We start from the raw sequence: 10,238 nt of genomic DNA, 5'->3' as shown, positions 1-10,238 counted from the left end.
GTGTGTGGGCGACTCTCTTCCTTTTTAGTAGATCATCCTCGAGGTGAAGTTCACTTCCCGTATTACTTACAAGCTGAAACAGGCCTGAACGTACAGGATAAGAAGGAACAGCGTTGTGTTCTTCAATATCAGAGCGAAGTTACTTTGTAAAAAGTTCTATAGATGTTAGTAATCATTGCCATTCTTTAGATTCAATCTCTAAAATGCTTATAGAGAGGCCAGTCTTAGCTACTGGGTGCTGCAGGAACTGGAAACGCACTGAGCTGTGTAGGAGGATGTTCTGCGTGTCCCTAAATAAGTCCCTAAGTAAGTGTATGGGATGGGGTGGCCAGAAGTGGGTAGGAGGGCATCAGTCCTCCTTCGGACTTAGGTTTTCTGCTTGAAAAAAAGATTGTGTTTCACTTGAAAGGCCTCTGGAATTTTTTAAAAAATTATTTATTTTTGATATAAAGTATACATATATGATTACCATCTGTATCTTTTTTTTTTTTTTTTTTTTTTGAGACGGAGTCTCTCTCTGTTGCCAGGCTGGAGTGCAGTGGCGCGATCTGGGCTCACTGCAACTTCTGCCTCCTGGGTTCAAGCGATTCTCCTGCCTCAGCCTCCCAAGCATCTGGGATTATAGGTACCCACCACCATGCCCGGCTAGTATTTTTAGTAGAGACGGGGTTTCACCATGTTGGCCAGGCTGATCCCGAACTCCTGACCTCAGGTGATCCACTCGCTTTGGCCTCCCAAAGTGCTGGGATTACAGGTGTGAACCACCGCGCCCGGCCTGTTTTCAATTTTTTGAGGAATCACAATACTCTTCTCTAGAGTGGCTATACTAATTTGCATTCCCACCAATGGTGTATGTGAACAGTGCAAGGTCAGACATAACCAGATCCATGCACATTTGTGTCTTTCCACAAGATCAGACTTATTGATGTTTTATTTTAATTGTAAAAGCCACGAGCTATATGGAGTTCCCAAGGAAGCAATTTTCCGTAGTACTACCTGTTTACTTGGTAGTCAGAGCCATGGGCACACAGGCTCAAGCCATTCCGCAAGTCAGTCAGTATTGTAAACCGTACACAATAGTATATTTATTTAATATATAAATGTTATAGATTAAAAATCTTACATTAAGGTAACATTTAACATTCAGAGAAAAGGGGATAGGGAAAGTGGTTATCAAACCATTCCAACGAGAGCAGTGTGGACAAAGAGAGTGTTTTGGCTTTATCTGGGGTGTCAGTGTCTTGTAAGGAAGAGTTTTTGATGTGGGCAGAGCCTTTGATGGCAGATGCTGGGTGTTAATCATGAGTGATAGCAAGATGGTGTCTGTTAGGACAGCCATTTTGACCTAATAATGTCCTGCTCTTATGATCAAAGAATTTTCTGGTGAGGACTAATAACAAAAGCGTGTACATGTTTATATCCTTATCTGGTTTAGTACAGTCTTTTTTTTTTTTTTTTTTGAGACACAGTCTCACTTTGTCACCAGGCTGGAGTGCAGTGGCGTGATCTCAGCTCACTGCAACCTCCGACTCCCTGGTTCAAGCGATTCACCTGTCTCAGCCTCCTGAGTAGCTGGGACTACAGGCACACGCCACCACGCCCAGCTAAGTTTTGTATTTTTAGTAGAGTTGGGGTTTCACTATGTTGGCCAGGATGGTCTTCATCTCCTGACCTTGTGATCCGCCCGCCTTGGCCTCCCAAAGTGCTGGGATTACAGGCGTGAGCCACTGTGCATGGCCAGTACATTCTTTATTAATTAGACAAACATCTGGTCCCTGTTGGCATAATGCCTTTTAAAATATAAGATAGAGCCTTTTTCTGAGATAAAATTACTTATGTCAAGAGCACTCTGTACAGTTCCCCTTTCTTCACATTCTTTCCAGCATCTGTTATTGCCTATCTTTTATACAAACCATTTTAACTTGGGTGAGATGGTATCTCATTGTGGGTTTTTTTATTTGTTTGTTTGTTCGAGACAGAGTCTTACTCTGTTGCCCAGGCTGGAATGCGGTGGCGTGATTTTGGCTCACTGCCTCCTCTGCCTCCTGGGTTCAAGCGATTCTCCTGCCTCAGCCTCCCAAGTAGCTGGGATTATAGACGCCTGCCACCATGCCCAGCTAATTTTCATATTTTTAGTGGAGACAGGGTTTCACCACGTTGGCCACTCTGGTCTCAAACTCCTGACCCCAAGTGATCTGCCCGCCTCTGCCTCCCAAAGTGCTGGGATTACAGGCATGAGCCACTGTGCCTAGGCCTCACTGTAGTTTTGATTTGTGTTTCTCCAGTGATCAGTGATATTGAGCATTTTTTTAATATACCTGTTGGCCATTTGTATGGCTTCTTTTGAGAAATGTCTGGATCTTTTGCCCATTTCTTTTTTTTGAGACAGAATCTCACTCTGTCACATAGCCTGGAGTGCAATGGTACGATCTCGGCTCACTGCAACCTCCGTCTCCATCTCCTGGGTTCAAGTGATTCTTGTGTCTCAGCCTACCAAGTAGCTGGAACTACAGGCACAAGCCACCACGCCCAGCTAATTTTTTGTATTTTTAGTAGAGATGCGGTTTCGCCATGTTGACCAGGCTGGTCTTGAACTCCTGACCTCAGATGATCCACCCACCTTGGCCTCCCAAAATGCTGGGATTACAGATGTGAGGCACTGTGCCTGGCTTGCCCATTTCTTAAATTGCATTATTTGTCTTTTTGCAGTTGAGTTTCATATCCATATATATTCTGGTTATTCATCCCTTGTCAGATGGCTAGTTTGGAAATGTTTTTTCCCATTCTGTGGGTTGTCTCTTCACTTTGTTGATTGTCTCCTTTGCTGTGCAGAAGCTTTTTAGCTTGATGAAATCCCAGTTGTCTGTTTTTGCTTTAGTTGCCTGTGCTTTTGAGGTCTTACGCAAAAAACCTGTGCCCAAAAAATCTGTGCCCAAGATGAGTGTCCTGGAGCACTTCCCCAGTGTTTTCTTCTAGTAGTTTTATAGGTTTTGGGACTGGACTTCTGTCTACAGTTCTGGAGTTTTGCTGCCCTCACTTTGGTTTTTCACTTACTTCTCTGCATGGCTTTTCAATAACAATAGCTCCCAGATAGCAAGCATGGGTGGGTAGGGGGAGTATTACATGCATCACTTCACTTAATCCTCATGGTCTGTCTACTTATTTTCAGATGAGAAAACAGGTTTAGAGAAGTTGTGATCTACCTAAAGTCATGCACAGTTTCACACAAGTGTCTGACTCCAGATCCGCTTGCCTCTAATCTCTCATAGCAACTCGTTGACACATTTTCTCCAGTTGTCCTGTCTTACTTAAAAAGCTATGGGGAAGACTCAGCCTGGCTCAGGTAGTATTAGACCAGCAGTCCCTGGAGCAGCATACTCAGTTTTGGCATTGCCTTCCTGGTATGTTTTAAAGAAATCTCATCAGAACCTTTGTATCTTTTTTTTTTTTTCCGCGAGACAGGGTCTCGCTCTGTCACCCAGGCTGGAGTGCATGCTTGATCACGGCTCACTGCAGCCTCAGCCTCCTGGACTCAAGTGATCCTCCCACCTGAGCCTCCCAAGTAGCTGGGACTACAGGTGTACACCACCATGCCCTGCTAATTTTTTGTATTTTCTGTAGATACTGGATTTCACCATGGTGCCCAGGCTGGTCTCGAATTCCTGGGTTCAAGCAGTCTACCTGCATTGGCCTCCCAAAGTGCTGGGATTACAGACATGAGCCACCACACCTGGCAGAACCTTTGTATATTGAAAGCTGTGTAAATACAGTCAGTGTGGGTATCCTAGTCCCTCCTTATCAGTGGTAGTAGTTTCAGTTACCAATGGTCAGCTGTGATCTGAAACTATTAAGTGGAAAATTCATAAGAAATAGTCAATTCATGGCTGGGCGTGGTGGCTCATGCCTGTAATCCTAGCAGTTTGGGACGCTGAGGTGGACCTGAGGATCACCTGAGGTCAGGAGTTTGAGACCAGGCTGGCCAATATGGTGAAAACCCTGCCTCTACTAAATAAAATATACAAATTAGCCAGGCGTGATGTGTGCGCCTGTAATCCCGGCTACTTGGAAGGCTGAGGCAGGAGAATTGCTTAAACCCAGGAGGTGGAGGTTGCAGCGAGCCGAGATTGCACCACTGCACTCCAGCCTGGGTGACTGAGCGAGACTGTTTCAAAAAAATAAAAAAAGAAATAATCAATTCATAAGTCTTAAATTATGTGGTTTTGCAGTGCTTGTGTTCATGTCACCCTTATATTTAATACTGGCCCCAAAGCAAAAGATGCTGGCAATTTGGATATTGCAAAGAGAAGCTGTAAAGTGTTTCCTTTTACTGAAAAGGTGAAAGATCTCAATTTAATATGGAAATAAAAAAATTTGTACGCTGAGGCTGGTAACATCTATGGCAAGAACGAATCTTCTATTTGTGAAATTGTGAAGAAGGAAAAAGAAAGTTGTGCATAATTTATATAGGGTTCTGTACTATGTGAGGTTTCAGGCATCCACTGGGGGGTCTTGGATCTTATCCCCCTCTGATGGTAGGGACTACTATAGTGTTGTTTCCTGTGTTCTCCTGGAGTAGTAGCCTGAGTTTGGGGAGGAAGAGAATGTCCTCCTCTCCCTCCCTTTTTTTTTGTTAATCCGATTAGGTCAGCAGTGGACGTTACTTTGATTTTACTGGTGGTTCTGTTATCAGATTCTTGCTTTGTTTTCTGTTCTTTGGAGACAGGGTCTCACTCTGCCACCCAGGCTGGTGTGTAAGTGGTATGATCGTAGCTCACTGCAGCCTTCAACTCCTGGGCTCAAGTGATCCTCCCACCTCACCTTCCCGAGTAGCTGAGGCCACAGCTGCATGCCACCATGTCTAATTTTCTTATTTTTTGTACAGGGCGGGGTCCCACTATGTTGGCCAGGCTGGTATTGAACTCGTGGCCTCAAGTGGTCCTCTTGCCTTGGCCTCCCAAAGTGCTGGGATTACAGGTGTGAGCCACTGCGCCCAGCCTGTTATGAGAGTCTAACTGTCTATCAGGTTAATTCTAAGACAAGGGTGGAAGCCTCTGTTAAGGTCTCCAGTTTATAAAAGAATGGTTCCTGCAAGATTCCATCAAGGCTGGAAGGCCATTTAGGATGCTGAAAAGATAAGCCCTTATAGTTACTTAGCATCACAAAGGGATAGGTGGAGTTGTCAAAAGCTGTCTTCCTTTGTGTTCTGCCTCATTAAGTCACTGGGTCCTTAGGTATCAGGGAACATAGATTGAACGAACAGGTGTGTTTCCCTTTAGGAGCAAGCCTGGGGGAAAAGGGGTACCAGTGACATTTTATGTAAATGGACCCTTTGGAGTAATGCAGCAGGTTATTGTACAATTTCTTTTTGACTTCTATATCAAGCCACCTGATTTTTTGTCTTCTTTCTCTTTCCAAAATACACCGATGCTCCTCAACTTTCAATGGCATTATGTCTAAATAAAACCATTCTAAGTTGAAAATACTGTTAAATTGAAAATACATTTAATACACCTAACATACCAAACGTCATAGTTTAGCCTAGCCTCCTTTAAACGTGCTCAGAATACTTATGTCAGGGTACAGTTGGGCAAAATTATCTAACACAAAGATTATTATTATTATTTTTTGTAGAGGTGGGGTCTCAAACACCTGCCCTCAAGCAATCCTCCTACCTCCACCACCCAAAGTATTGGGTTTACGGTTGTGAGTCACTGCACCTGGCCTATTTTATTTTTAAATTTTATTTGTTTAATTAATTAATTTTTTTGAGACAGGGTTTCACTCCTATCACCAAGGCTGGAGTGCACTGGTGCGATCTCAGCTCACTGCAACCTCTGCCTCCTGGGCTCAAGCAGTTCTCCTGCTTCAGCCTCCTGAGTAGTTGGAACTACAGGCACCTGCCACCACACCCGGCTAATTTTTGTATTTTTAGTGGACACGGGGTGTGACTATGTTGGCCAGGCTGGTCTTGAACTCCTGATCTCAGGTGATCTACCCGCCTTGACCCCCCAGAGTTCTGGGATTATAGGCGTGAGCCACTGCACCTGGCCACCTGGCCTATTTTATAATAAGGTGTTAAATAGCTCATGTAATTAATTGAATACTGTACTGAAGGTGAAAACCAGAATGGTTATGTGAGGACTTGGAGAAGTAAGTTTCTACTGATTGCTTTCCCAGAAAGTCTAAACATTGTTAAATAGAAGCATTGTTAAATTGAGGACTGTATATATGAGTTTTTTTTTTGAGACAGAGTCTTGCACTGTTGCGCAGGCTGGAGTGCAGTGGTGCAATCTTGGCCCACTGCAACCTCTGCCTCCCGGGCTCAAGCGATTCTCCTGCCTCAGCCTCCCGAGTAGCTGGGATTACAGGTGCCTGCCACCATGCCTGGCTAATTTTTTGTATTTTTAGTAGAGATGGAGTTTCACTGTGTTGTCCAGGCTGGTCTTGAACTTCTGACCTCATGATCTGCTTGTCTCGGCCTCCCAAAATGCTGAGATTACAGGCGTGAGCCCCCGCGCCTGGCCCCCGGTATATATGAAATTTAAATGTGTTGATTGTATCAATACATTTTTGGTTTCAGTCTTAATTTAAAAGAATTGGACAAATGTAAGCTTTTATGAGTCCCCCAGCTCAATTTTATTGCTTTTTACTTATTTGTAATCTTCAGATAATTTGTTTTTCCCTGTAGTTTATGGCTGTCAGACAAAAAACTGATCTGGTGACAATGATCTGGTGAAAAGCTCAGCCCAGAAGAACTATAGGTCTGGGCTGTTAGGACTTTTAATTTTTGGAGAGCATGTTTGCCCTGGGTTTTTTTTTCTTTTTTCTTTTTTCCTTTCTTTTGCTGTTGTAATAGGCCCATTGTTTACTTTTTAATTTTAAGTCTTGTGCCTTGAAACTCACCTTTGTTGTTGGACACTTTCTTTTTGAGGTCGTGATGTCTCGGGAGTCGGATGTTGAGGCTCAGCAGTCCCATGGCAGCAGTGCCTGTTCACAGCCCCATGGCAGTGTTACCCAGTCCCAAGGCTCCTCCTCACAATCCCAGGGCATATCCAGCTCCTCTACCAGCACGATGCCAAACTCCAGCCAGTCCTCTCACTCCAGCTCTGGGACACTGAGCTCCTTAGAGACAGTGTCCACTCAGGAACTCTATTCTATTCCTGAGGACCAAGAACCTGAGGACCAAGAACCTGAGGAGCCTGCCCCTGCCCCCTGGGCTCGATTATGGGCCCTTCAGGATGGATTTGCCAATCTTGGTAAGACCCTTTGTTGTATAGTGTCATGTTCAGAAAAACACTTACAGAAAGTTGTTGTGTTACCAGGTGGAAGGTTCTGATTGGAGTTGCCCAGGTTTTTGGCGCGTTGAACAAATAATTGAACATCATGCATGAACAAGCAATGAAAGCATAGATTTATTGAAGTGGAAGGCAATAGAAGCTAAAGTACATGTCGCAAGATGGGAGCAGGCCTGAGCAAGTGGCTGCAGAGCCCTGGTAGCAAAGTCTTCTGGGGTTCAAGTACCCTCTAGAGGTCTCCCATTGGTTACATCTTATGTAAATGAAGGGCTGGCTCACAGCCCATTAGAGGCCAAAGCGAACTGGACCTCGGCCATTCCAAGACTGGTGTGGATTGGCGCCTTATGCAAATGAAGGTCCTAGAATGGATGGATCATAGGCCAGAGTGCAAATTCTTCCTTTTTATTTAGTTTCAGGAATTTTTTTTTTCTTTTTTTTTTTGGCGATGGAGTCTTGCTGTGTCGCACAGATGAGTGCAGTGACTCCATCTCGGCTCGGCTCACTGCAGCCTCTGACTCCTGGGTTCAAGCGATTCTCCTGTCTCAGATTCCTGAGTAGCTGGGATTACAGACGCACACCACCACACCTGGCTAATTTTTGTATTTTTAGTAGAGACAGGGTTTCACCCTGTTGGCCAGGCTGGTCTCGAACTCCTGACCTCAAGTGGTCCTCCTGCTTCGGCCTCCCAAAGTGTTGGGATTACAGGCATGAGCAACCGTGCCCGGCTATTCCAGGAAGTTTGCGTGAATTGGCCATAGATTCCCTGCCTTCAGACTCTATTTTCCTGCCTTAGTTAGTTGCAGCAGAATGCTTGAGCCACTCTTTGAATAATTCTGGAGTTTGAATGTGATAAAAGGTAAAACCAAAGAGGCAGTATTGGGTGTTGCCCTGGCTGTTACCTGCTGTGGATTCCGTTCATTTATTCTTTCAACAAATATTAATTGGACATTTACAATGTGCTGTCCATCCAAGGATCTGAAAGTAGCTTTGGACCCTCTTCCTAGAAAAATGCAGATTCACGCAAACTTGCAAACGTTATCCCCTAATCACAAAAGCTTCATTAGTTAACCTCTGCTGTGGTTTGCCACAGCTTCAGAGAATCAGAGCTGTTCAGAATAGAGATGGCCATTTGTTGACTACTTGTTATTTGTTTTTGTCTCAAAATAGCCAACCTTGTGATTTAAACATGTTGACCCTTTCTGACACCTCCTGGTTCCAATAGTAAGTTTCGCTATGCATATGTTTAAAATACGCATGTGGGCCGGGCGCAGTGGCTCACGCTTGTTGTAATCCCAGCACTTTGGGAGGCTGAGGCGGGTGGATCACGAGGTCAGGAGATCGAGACCACGGTGAAACCCCATCTCTACTAAAAATACAAAAAATTAGCCGGGCGTGGTGGCGGGCGCCTGTAGTGCCAGCTACTCGGAGAGGCTGAGGCAGGAGAATGGTGTGACCCCGGGAGGCGGAGCTTGCAGTGAGCCGAGATCGCGCCACTGCACTCCAGCCTGGGTGACAGAGCGAGACTCCGTCTCAAAACAAAACAAAACAAAACAAAAAACCAAAAAAAAACATAAAAATAAAAAAATAAAAGAAAATAAAATATGCATGTGTGTATTTTAACATTGCCAGGCATGGTGGCTCACGCCTGTAATCCCAGCACTTTGGGAGGCCGAAGCGGGAGGATCACTTGAGGCCAGGAGTTCGAAACCAGCTTGGGCAACATGGCAAAACCCTGTCTCTCCTGAAAATACAAAAATTAGCCAGGTGTGGTGGCGCATGCCTGCAATCCCAGCTACTCAGGAGGATGAGACATGAGAATTGCTTGAACCTGGGAGGCAGAAGTTGCACTGAGCCAGGATTGCGCCACTGCACTCCAGCCAAAAAAAATGGTGTTTTTTTTTCCTTTCTCTTACATTACAATGACCTCTTTAATAAACAAATTTGAACTTGGCATTAATAGGATAGAATATGTTAATATAAAGAAATGAAGGACTGATGTATCATTTTGTGTTTTGTCACTCACCATCCTTGTTTTATTTCATGTCTAACTTTGATGTCTTAAAAAAACTATAAAAAATGGAGAAACAATATACCTGCATTCCACATATACAACTTTAAATTTATAAGTAGACACTCGAAGCTATTTTTTACTGGTTTAAAATATATTTTTCAGGCCGGGCATTGTGGCTCATGCCTGTAATCCCAGCACGTTGAGAGACCAAGGCAGGCGGATCACCTGAGGTGAGGAGTTTGAGACCAGCCTGGCCAACATGGGGAAACCCTGTCTCTATTAAAAATACAAAAATTAGGCCAGGCGTGGTGGCTCATGCCTGTAATCCCAGCACTTTGGGAGGCCGAGATGGGCGGATCACCTGAGATCGGGAGTTCAAGACCAGCCTGACCAACACGAAGAAACCCCGTCTCTACTAAAAATACAAAATTAGCTGGGCATGGTGGCGGGCTCCTGTAATCCCAGCCAGTCAGGAGGCTGAGGTGGGAGAATCGCTTGAACCCGGGAGGCAGAGGTTGCAGTGAGCCGAGATTGCACCATTGCACTCCAGCCTGGGCAACAAGAGCGAAACTCCACCTCAAAAAAAGAAAAAAAAAAGAAAAAAAAATTTGCGGGGCATGGTGGCAGGCATCTGTAATCCCACCTACCCAGGAGGCTGAGACAGGAGAATTGCTTGAACTTGGGAGGTAGAGGTTGCAGTGAGCTGAGATCGTGCTACTGCACTCCAGCCTGGGTGACAGAGCGAGATTCCGTCTCCAAAAAATAAACAAATAAAATACAATATATTTTTTCAGATAGGCCTATAGGTTTAGATGAGTGGGAAATAGAAATGGTGAGAAAGGGCTAAATGGGATACATCACCTTTAAAAGTAATAAAACAAAGAGGCTGGGCGCAGGGGCTCACAACTGTAATCCCAGCTCTTAGAGCAGCA

The 10,238-nt window shown here is 44.7% G+C and overlaps 1 protein-coding gene across 6 annotated transcripts in view; it reads left to right on the top strand.

Annotated features, from left to right (window-relative positions):
- Positions 1–10,238, top strand: part of CHEK2 (checkpoint kinase 2) — a 56,466-nt gene that overhangs the window by 913 nt on the left and 45,315 nt on the right. For 5 of the 6 annotated variants that reach the window (XM_030816025.1, XM_030816023.1, XM_030816022.1 and 2 more), the window contains exon 2: positions 6,932–7,256. Coding sequence is in view for 5 of the 6 variants with exons in the window: in XM_030816023.1 (XP_030671883.1) it covers positions 6,938–7,256 (319 nt within the window). In the remaining variant the exon portion in view is untranslated. Of the gene's footprint in view, positions 1–6,931; positions 7,257–10,238 lie in introns of those variants that run through there. The other variant, XM_030816024.1, reaches the window with a different exon arrangement.

The sequence above is a fragment of the Nomascus leucogenys genome, chromosome 7b (assembly GCF_006542625.1).
Source record: "Nomascus leucogenys isolate Asia chromosome 7b, Asia_NLE_v1, whole genome shotgun sequence".
NCBI lineage: Eukaryota > Metazoa > Chordata > Mammalia > Primates > Hylobatidae > Nomascus > Nomascus leucogenys.
Note: the sequence above shows the minus strand (reverse complement) of the source record. Positions and strands in the feature narration are given on the sequence as shown.